Source organism: Bombus impatiens, unplaced genomic scaffold (genome assembly GCF_000188095.3).
Source record: "Bombus impatiens unplaced genomic scaffold, BIMP_2.2 scf_0155, whole genome shotgun sequence".
NCBI lineage: Eukaryota > Metazoa > Arthropoda > Insecta > Hymenoptera > Apidae > Bombus > Bombus impatiens.
Window position 1 is genome coordinate 393,014 of NT_176574.1, and position 10,875 is coordinate 403,888.

The 10,875-nt window shown below is 38.1% G+C and overlaps 1 protein-coding gene and 1 long non-coding RNA gene across 7 annotated transcripts in view; one reads left to right on the forward strand and one right to left on the reverse strand.

Annotated features, from left to right (window-relative positions):
- Positions 1 to 4,537, reverse strand: part of LOC100741253 — a 10,650-nt gene extending 6,113 nt beyond the window's left edge. Inside the window, exons 1-5 of one of the 6 annotated variants that reach the window (XM_024365946.2) lie at positions 4,391 to 4,537; positions 4,218 to 4,223; positions 3,184 to 3,221; positions 2,895 to 3,111; positions 632 to 1,303 (exon numbers count right to left, since the gene is read on the reverse strand). In XM_024365946.2, the coding sequence (XP_024221714.1) occupies positions 632 to 1,303; positions 2,895 to 3,111; positions 3,184 to 3,221; positions 4,218 to 4,223; positions 4,391 to 4,522 (1,065 nt within the window). In that variant the 5' untranslated portion in view covers positions 4,523 to 4,537. Of the gene's footprint in view, positions 1 to 235; positions 442 to 484; positions 1,304 to 2,894; positions 3,222 to 4,217; positions 4,224 to 4,282 lie in introns of those variants that run through there. The other 5 variants (XM_033319497.1, XM_024365944.2, XM_024365945.2 and 2 more) reach the window with 5 other exon arrangements.
- Positions 1 to 10,875, forward strand: part of LOC117151362 — a 25,781-nt gene that overhangs the window by 1,919 nt on the left and 12,987 nt on the right. The window lies entirely within an intron of this gene.

Consider the following 10,875-nt stretch of genomic DNA (forward strand, 5'->3'; position numbering starts at 1 on the left):
TCTCACGTAGCGACAAACTGATGGTACTTCAGATTCGTTTGATTTCAAACTACAATTGATTTATCAATAGAGTTGTCGAAGAATTATTTTGTCGATATCGGTGTAGAACAATAGCCAACAACGATCTCGCTGCACTTCACATTTGCTCTGTTACAAACTTCGATTCATTTACCAGCAGAGCATCTGAAGAATTATTTCGCACATTGATCATCTAGAAAAAAACGAAGAAGAGATGGAATTGTAATAACATTTTTTGTTGCTCGTCGAGAGCCGTTCTTAAACATTTTGCAGGAATTTTCCCTTCGCAGGAAGATCTAAAAATGGCCACTTTTGACGCTCTCTTTTCATCCCGTATGAATTTATTTTCGATATTACCGATTGATAATAATGTCACTGCGATATTGTCCGCAATGATTGCAAATTATCTTCTCCGCGTTTCAACTATATCGATAATAAAGAATATCGAACAGCAATTACTTAATTACACGTTGTTGTTGACTTTATTAATTTTTACGATAAAGTGCATTCTCCGGAAGAGATTTTACGATTTACGATTTTCTTTTTCATTCCTCCTTTCACCTACGATGGTCCTTAAACAAGAAACGATATCGTAACGAGAAATACAACTTACCTGAGCGTCCACTTTGGTTCCACTAGTGTCGTCCCATACGACTTTGTGTCTGACGTCGCTGTTAGGGGACGTTTTACCCAACGTTTCCTTCACCGCCTTCACTACCTTCGATTTATCGAATTTAAGGCTTAAGCTGGCCGTTATTAAATCTTCCGGCTTCTGTTTCTTCGACATCGGTTGGTGTCTCTTCGTGAACCAATTCGACGGTGCCATAATGGTCGAAGCGGCAGCTTTCGAGGATCCGCTAAGCTTACCCTTGGCTCCGTGCAATATCGACACGTCGAAGCTGTTGGAACGGAAGCTCTTCAATCGATTTCGTTTCTGTTCGGCCGTTTTTCCGGACCAGCTTGATTTGCTATCGTCCCGCGAACTCGACGCTTCCTCGCCGCATCGGTTAATTTCCGTCGCGGAAGACGCTAACGAGCTTAGGATCGATATCAGATCCGTATTGGAGCAGACGATGCCCGCAGCACCGGAAACCGATGCACTCACGGCTCTTGGCAGTTCCGAGACGCGCCTTCGGAGAGAAGACGTCGGCGAAACCGACGGAGCAGGCATTTCAGAGAATCGTCGTTTCGGATATTGAGTGTAACGTTGAGCGGAGCTGTTACCTTCCAGCGGCTGTATCTCGCACACTTGCTCCGTCGACGTCTTGTACATCTTTAAGCGTACCTGGCAAACGGATTGCTTTTATTCGAAAGACAGTTTCTTTCTTATCATAATTCATGCGTTACGATACATGTTTCGATGATCGAGCCGTTAAGCGTGACAAAGCGATGGAACAGTTTCGCACAGAAATTCCAATTCTAAAATTATCTTAGGGATTCTAGGGCGTGATAACATCTTGGAACGCAAAGTTATCGATGTGTCGATGAAAGTTAAGCGAGCTTTATCGAAGCACACACGTTCGAGTCTTTTAGCGATTGCTAGGAATACGCGTAATGTTCTTTTCTGTGATCCGAGAAGTTGAACGACTACAAAAGGCGTATGCAGAGCATTTCGAAGCGGAAGAAGAGGCAGATTATTTAATACGTAATATCTTCTTTTATAACGTATCTAATATCCTAATAATTAGATGGTCGTAATATAAATGTTTAGAATCAGAAATTATCTGTTTATTTAGAGATCCGTTTGATGCAAGATCTAAAATCAATCAAATCGGATTGTACGGACGTATTTGTCTCTGCTAATCCTTTGACGTCGATACCAACTATGTATATAGCGAATGACGGTTACCAGCCAAGATTATGAGCACGTAGGGAAGAAGAGAACTGAACGCTTGCTGTTTCGATAACGACGATCCATAAAAATCCGAACTCTAACAAAGAAACGCGCGATAACGAATACAGCACGTATTCTTTCGTATGTTCTCAATGAATATGTATAAGTTTGCTCGTAACAGAGTTGAAAAATGCCCGTAGCGTTCCAAGATCGAACAACGTTCGTGTCGCGCGAGAGTTGAACAATATCTGAACCGCTCGAACGTTAACAAGTATCTTTCTCTGTGTTCTCCTAGTAATATTCGAGGTGTGAATGTCGCGAGTGTCACGACCAGCCTTTCACGTGCTCTTGGCGCTCCTTCTCTTGGCAAAGATTCGACGCTACTTGAACTAACGCGAGATGTTAGAGTTTTCCGAGAAGATCACGATATCTCTGCGGGTTAGGAAATTCGGCAACTCGTACCGCTGTAATATAATTCCAAGTTACCCTGCGGAGATATCGAGTTTACGAGACGTCCCTGGCGATCGAGCGCGGAATGAAGCAAAATTCTAAAAAGTACGCTCTATGTTGTTGCTTAATAATTTATGATTCCAATTGAAAAATAAGCTTCTTCGCGACCATGCTATAAGCTTCACCGACGAACACGTGCTTCCTTAGCGAGGCTCCTGACGAACAAGGAATGAAAACCATGGCGATTCGATTCGTCCGTAATTTTAACTGTTAATTTTCGCCTAATTAATAATTGTTCTAACTTCATCTAAAAAAGAAGAAAAAAAAGTAATTGATGAATCAACGTATACATACATTGTTATAAAGAACGATACGATGTAAATAATTGTAAGTTACAAAGAATAAAATAATAAATAATACGATGAAAATTGTATACCTGGAGAGCAACGAATATTCGGTTCTTTGAAATCCTAATTTCGCACGATCGTATAGAACTTCATCGACTTTAAACTCGGTTTTTCTCAACTGTAAACTAGCAAAACTCTGCAAACTAGCGGAGATAGAGCGGCCAAAATAAACGAAAAATCCTTACCTTCCTCGCTTTCATCTCTGCGATATCGTCCATAATGTCCAACTGAAGATTGTGCGTGCTTCCACTGTTGCTCGGTGGTCCGGATATTCTAGACTCTGAGTCTCGACGACTCGGCAATATTCTGGTCGCGCCTCCAAGAGGAAAAGCGGCGATTGATTCGCGACGATTACGGCCAAACAGAGTCGGTGGCACTCTGGCAATCGTAACAACCGAATGTCTTCGGCCACCTGGTTGAGGAGCTGGTGCTTGAGAGAGAGTGGACAGGAAAGCAGCTTCCCTCGGCGATGGCCCCGATCCTTCTCCGCCACGCTCGCTCAGTCGTCTCACCTGTCGACACAAACGTCAAGATAGTTTCGATGCGCGAGAACTATCGTATCGACGATCAAATCGATCAACTTCGTCTTTGGACAGTCTCGTAATTTCACAATTTCATCGTCCAAGTACACGACTGATTCTCACAAAACTTCTAATTCCTTAGAGCTTAACGCCATGCTCATCTTCCCACTTTTATCGCATATCGTCTCATCACTTGCGATACTTGTAACGTAAATACCTTCCTTTACTTTTCAATTTTTGAGTTGGTCAATGTGATTTCTGAATGAGTCGATCGACTATGCGAGTCCTGGATAAAAATGACAACTAAACTATTCAGATTAGTCACGTTGCTTCGATCAAACGGTTTGAATTCAAGTAACTCGAAAATATTTGGTCGATGTGAACCTATTATTTTGTCAATGTGAGCCTGTAATTTTGCTTAAAATATCCTTCCAAGTTTTTATGACGATTCAGACTGGTCAAGTTACCCGAATCAAGCAACTATTTTCAAGTAACTTGAAACTATTTTATTAATGTGTACAGTTGAATGAAGCAAGTATTTTCAAATAACTTGAAGCTATTTTGTTAACACACACAGTTGCTTGAATCGAGTAACTATTTTCAAGTAAGTTGTAACTATTTCGTCAATGTGAATCTGTAATTTTGCTTAAAATATCCTTCCAAGTTTTTATGACGATTCAGACTGGTCAAGTTACCCGAATCAAGCAACTATTTTCAAGTAACTTGAAATTATTTTGTTAACGCCTACAGTTGCTTGAATCGAGCAACTATTTTCGAGTAACTGGAAATTATTTCGTCAATGTGAAACTGTATATACACTAGTTGATTCCCATACACATGTATAATGTATAACGTATAAACAGAGCTATTTTTTCAGATCAGAAGGTACGATCAATCTTTTTCTTCAAATACATTATGCAAACGTTGGACAAGCTTTGGTTATGCTTGGTTATGCTTTGTTAAGCTAACAGGATACACTAAAAATACATTATCAAGAAAGGATGTGGTCCGTAAGTAAGTATGTTCTTCTCGATATGATCATCAGACAGTACCTGTGATGCGGTTATCCCGGAAGTACATTGCGGAGTCGGTAGAGAGTGCTTTCTTGCTTCTCTCCAGGGAGACAATAGATAAGGATTTAAGGATGGCGAATCGGGGTCCATGCAACGCGGAGGCGACTCGTTCCTTCGCCATTCCGCTTCCTCTTCTCCCAATGTGCTTTCCTCTACGATGATCTGAGGCTCGCCACAGCTTGCGGCATTCACATTCGAACTGTACGATTGTCTTCTCATTTTGCTTCACAAAACTCTCACCTGAACATAAATAAAACGTTTCTTCGTTGAAACCGTATCGTAGTGGGGAATAATCGAACAGTACAAAGGAATGAATAAAAATAAGTCACATTTTTGTTAATTTTCTTTCGTATCTAAAGACAAATCTGATAGATTCAAAGATATAAGACCTTTGAAAATATCGTATGGAATTTAATACTAATTTAGTGTGCAATTAAAAAATTACTATACTATTTTATTTCTCCTATATATATGTCGGAGATGAAAGGACATCGAGGCCTTTCTTTTGGAATTTTTGGGAAGACTCCCAATACTTTAGACTTTTTATTATAGCTGCACTTAAATAATAAAACTCAGAAATAGTTGTTTATCATTTAATCCGATTATGTTTGCCCGAGATTTATGACAGTAGGCTTGGGCTCGAAGTGACACAACTGGTCGCTAAACGTAGTCACGGTCACGGGATGGACGTTTTTAGCTAACAGAGCTATGGAGTAATTGTATAGCTCTCCTTAAAAATATAAGAATTAAATAGAGTGGAGTATATAAGTGCAGTTCCACTTGGACTGAGAGAATTGGTCGAGTTCTACTTGTACCGTGAACAAGTAAGTTGAGTTACACTTGAATTGTGGACGAGTAAGTTCAGTTCGACTTGGACTTTGGAAGAAAGCGCATTTGCTATCCCATTGACAGTGGATTCGTTATTGAAACTAAGATCATTGTCATTAGTATCTCGAGTATCTGATCGCCACGGTTGCTTGTCAAACTCTGTACTAATCATATTGGTACCAGTAAATATCATCTATATCGTGTAACAACAATGGCCAATCCAAATGAAGAAGAGGGGAATTACACGCCCCTAACCCCAATGAGAACTCGACATATACAGGGTGGTTGGTAACTGGTGGCACAAGCGGAAAGGGGATGATTCTAAGTGAAAAAATAAGTCGAAAATATAAAATACAAATTTTTCGTTCGAGGCTTTGTTTTCGAGAAAATCGACTTTGAATGTTCGCTATAACGGATCTCACTGTACATCGTTGTCTCGATGGAAAAATTAAAAACAAAAATAAAAAAAAAATATTGTTATTCTATATTTTCGACTTCTTTTTTCGCGTTTTTTTTTATTTATTTATTTACATTTTACAATTTGTCCAGTAGGGCATTTGGTAAAATATTATAGCTCAGTGATATGGTATTATAACATGTGGATGGCTACCCTCGGTGGGATACCATCTTCGAACAGAAGGGATATGACATGGAAAGATGTTGTCTTATTTTTAACGTTCTACGCTTCGCTACTTTTTTCCCAGTACTTTCGCTGTAGCGATAACACTGACTTTTTCGCCTGTTAAAAACGGATTACGCAGACGCGCTCACGCAGCACGTGCCCAGAACGAATGTTGCGAGTCGATATTTTCTTTTGCGAATCGCTCTCGTTATTTCGTTGGAAATGCTATTGTGCGGATATCAGACGGCCATTGGAAGTTATTAGACGTCAAAATTTGGCGACAGCTTCGCGTATTCCACCAGTTTCTCGATATTCCTCTTCCAACCTACAAATTGCTTCCGTACCTCGCCAACAGCTAGTCCTCGTATCTTACGCAGACATCGATTAGAGGTAGAATTTTCGATAAAATTTAAATTTCCCTTTTCGGTTCGTATTTCGATTTGTGGACTCGTACGTACGTTTTTCTCTTATACAGGGTGGTTGGTAACTGGTGGTACAAGCGGAAAGGGGGTGATTCTACGCGAAAAAAAGTCGAAAATATAGAATAAAAATTTAACAATTTCAAAATTGTAAACATTGAAAAAATAACGTCAATCGAGACAACGATCTACAGTGAGATCCGTTATAACGAGACGCGATAAAGTGCACGCGTACCGAGCGAAAATTCAAAGTCGATTTTCCCGAAAACAAAGCTTCGAACGAAAAATTGTTATTCTACATTTTCGATTTCTTTTTTCGCGTAGAATCATCCCTTTCCGCTTGTACCATCAGTTACCAACCACCCTGTATATTACGTACATTTGCATACATATCTGTTTCTCTATCCATGCGTCGTAGCTTTTAGATGAAATCAACAGATTGTACACAAGTACGAGATCTTATTTTTAATCGAACAAGAATATATTCTTTGACGCTTCTTAATTGAGTGACATTACATCAGGTAAACAATGTACTCGAATAAACGATTTTTCTTAATATTTATAAATTACGCGACGCGTTAACATTAAATTAATTCATAAAGAAAAGGATAATAACGAAATTATATGAATCAACTTTAATAAAATAGGTGTATCTTTTAATATTAAATGACAAATAATAGAAAAGACCGAATAAATAAGTTAACGATAAAACGATGAACAATACACGTTTACTTATTTACAAAAATCAAAACATATGCAACTCGAGTAACTCAATATTTTATGGAACGTTTCTCAAAATCAATAACTACATCGCGTTCTTTTCATTCGACAAAAATTCTGTAACGTAATTTCCGTACTAAAGGACATTCTATCGTAGCATTTTCGTCAAAGAATTTCAAATAATCTAGTTCTGCCTCGAAATCTTTTTATCACTTTTCTTTTATTACGCCTTTGAATCCATCGAAAGATTTACGTTCAAATTTTTACTTCGCAATTATTTTCTTTATATCGCTACATATCAATTATTTATCGAAGCTACTTCGTTCTAGCGTGGCGATCATCCAGTCGAGCGCAGGCTAGCGCACATTTTACGAGGCCAGATTTTCCATGTGTCGAAGTTGCAAATGTCGTTACACGTATCGACAAATATCAAAGTCATAGGAGTGTAGCATTGAATCGGAGGAAATATCGAATTTCGAAAGTTTGACGGCAATTCGACGTGTCCAAGATACGAGATTCCGAAGAGAAAGTTGGCCCTCGGGTCGACGATATCGATTTAATATTACATGCGATTTATTTTTGTTCGCTGAATCAGTGAACTTCTACGTTTTACGCGGTTCATCGGGCCGAATGATTTTTCTGCATACAAAGGGCTGGAAAATTTGAAACATGCTGTAGCCTAAACCTGCCGCCGGATTAAACTCGACGAAGCTTCGAATCGAGAAGCACGCGGAATCGTAATCTGACTTTTACGAAAATCGACAAAACGACGTTACCGGACAAATAATGAAATTCTTTGTCCATTATCGAAATTCTATTGAAATTCTATTAAATTGCCAACTACGTTCTTATTGAAATTTTCATTTCTTTCCTTTTAAACGAACAATCGAATTTATCGCGTACTGTTGTGATTATATTCTATCGTTGATACTATTACGACGAAAATTACGCGTACACGAATATTGTATATAAAAATGCAGAAAGTTACTATGCATAATATTTGATTTTTCTTCGAATTTTGGTTTAAAGTACGTTCCTTAAAAAGTTCGAATTCTCTCCGTTTATGGCAATACGAAACTATTAGGTCGTCCGAAAAGTTTCTTTCGTTTTATAAGGAAATAATGGATGCACATTTTCCAACGTTCACAACGTTCGACAGATTAGGTTTCATGTTTGTACAAAGATGCGTTGTCGAAAAAGACGTGTCTGTAAAAGGAAGACACTTTCCGGACAACCTAATATACAGGGTGGTTGGTAACTGGTGATTCTACGCGGAAAAAGAAGTCGAAAATATAGAATAACAATTTATATAATATATAATCCAGTATAATATTACTGGAAACATTGTACTCGGACAGAAGGTTTAATACGATGCTTTAAATAATAGAAGCTTTAAATGGAACAATAATATTGGGTTGGCAACTAAGTGATTGCGGATTTTGTCAAACCACCTGATGATAAAATCCGCAATCACTTAGTTGCCAACCCAATATAAGGTATTAGGAGAAAAAAGTCCGAAATAATAGAAGTTCGTGGTCGGCTAAGTGCAGACCGGCATTTTCATGGCGATAAATTAAATCGAGGCACAATACCATTAATTCTCGATGCTGCGGCGCTCGCCAAGTTTTACGTCCCAATTTCGTCCTTGTTTCGACAAATGAAAATCCTCTTGATGCTTTAAGAAAATTTCGAACTTTTAACGCTCGAAGAAGGAAACTTGCATATCAAGTAACGGTTCTCTCATAATTTCCTCAAACTCGAGAAAGTCTGTCAACGAAAGGAAGATACGACCGAGTGGAAACTGTGCACAGAATGAAAAATATCTAAACACCCGGAATAACAATCAACTACGAAATTACGAAGAAAAAGTCACACAATTATAAGTATGATAAATAAATTTCGTAAAACATCGATAAACATTGCTCGGTTTGTTGTTAGTTTCTTATCAACTTGTATATGTAAATGATAGTATGTCGCGTTAATTTGAATCCAAATTTTCAGAGTTTGAACAGAAATCGTAAGAAATTTCCATGTACAACGTACTTTTCAGTTTTTATTTTTCTACCTTCTTTTTCTTTTTTTTTTTGCAATGCTTCGTTACGTTACGCGAGATTATAAAAGTTGAGAATCGCGCGGAATAAAACGAACAATAGTACATTTTACTTTCTCATGTAATCTCTAGGAGAAAATACAAAATTGTAACGTATATCGAAAAATAAATTTTCGTTCTGCGTGAAATGTCGAGAAATTCTTCCTTTTTCTTCGTCCGTGTTAGGCGACAGACGAATGACACATCGGATGACTCGCAACTTCCTTAGCGTAGAAAAATGAATTGAAATATTCACGAGGCACGATGTACTGTTAACCAGTTAACTGTGGAATTTAGTTTTAGAAATCAATGTGAATAAAATGCGAATAAAAATAAGCGACGACGACGAGTATACAGGTCGAACACAGAGAAAATGTGTTACGCGTTTCTGTTAGAAGTTTTACGACCGCATTAAACCAAAACGACGATGGCTTACATTTTTCTTCGGAAAAATTAATTATACAAATAATTATTTCCTATACAAAATTGTAAAATTCCAACAAAATAATAAAATTCGTAAAGAAGAAAAATGTGAAAAGATAGAAGAAATTCAGTGGATCTTCTCAGTGTGGTATTTCTCGAAACAGGATATCGCACAAAGTGGCACTTCGCAAATCTAACACACCAGCAACGTGAAGTGGATTTGCTTTCGATGATATAACTGTTATAAAATTAGGAAAATGTTTTTTGATGGGACGCGTAGGTTTTACGGTTGAACTCGTAGATGGTCGAGCAACTTTCGAAGCTCGTGTTCGTAGAATTGTATATTCGACTATTTATTCGACACACATTCTACCAAAAAACTGAATCGTATTATATTTGCTGTCTTATACAGTGTGGTAGGTAACTGGTGGTGCAAGCGAAAAGGGGGTGATTCTACGCGAAAAAAGAAGTGGAAAATATAGGATACAAATTTTTCGTTTCAGGCTTTGTTTTCGAGAAAATCGACTTTGAATTTTCGCTGGGTACGCGTGCGCTTTATCGCGTCTCGTTAAAACGGATCTCACTGTAGATCGTTGTCTCGATGGAAAAATTAAAAAAAAAAAATAAAAAAAAATTGTTATTCTATATTTTCGACTTTTTTCGCGTAGGATCATCCCCTTTTCGCTTGTACCACCAGTTATCAACCACCCTGTATTTCGATCGTTATCGGGGAATACCCGACACACACAGTAAAACATCCACTCAATTTGCAAGGAGACAAAATTGCGCAAACAATTCGGGTATACCCGATATATCGGTAAAAATAATCAATTGAGCTTATAAAAAGGAATGCGTTGTACAGGGAATAACCGATATGACAAAGAAACAAATCAAATTTTTCTTCGTAAAATACAAAGCAGTTTTACTGACGATACAAAACGAACGTATCACTAAATAACATTTTTAAGGCTTCTTACTAAAATTTGGAGTTTTTACGGTAAATGGTAATGTTTTATATTATACGACGAGTATATACAGATGGAACACACCGAGATTGACATTTACCTCGATGTGTTTCATTCGTGAAACGCGGTTAACTGTTTAAACACGCTATCGACGATAGCTTTTCGAAAGACGTATAAATAAAACGAGGAAATAGAGCGAAATGAAATAACAACGAGTCGTTCGATTTCTCGTTATGTCGCGTTGTTAAGAAGCAACAGAAATGAAATTTCAATTTTCCATTAGAATCGATGGAAGGATCGAACGACGATACGGTAAGAGAAATCGCACGATTCCACTCAAGTGGCACCGTTTTGTCAACGCAGGCTAACGCGTGACCTTTTGTCGTTTCGATCAACATGGTTCAACAGGGATCATACCGCCTGTACTGTCAGATGTTCGGCCAAATGGTGTTTGCATTTGTCGTAGATAAAACGCTTGGAAAATTCGTCGCGCGCTAGCGCGCTTC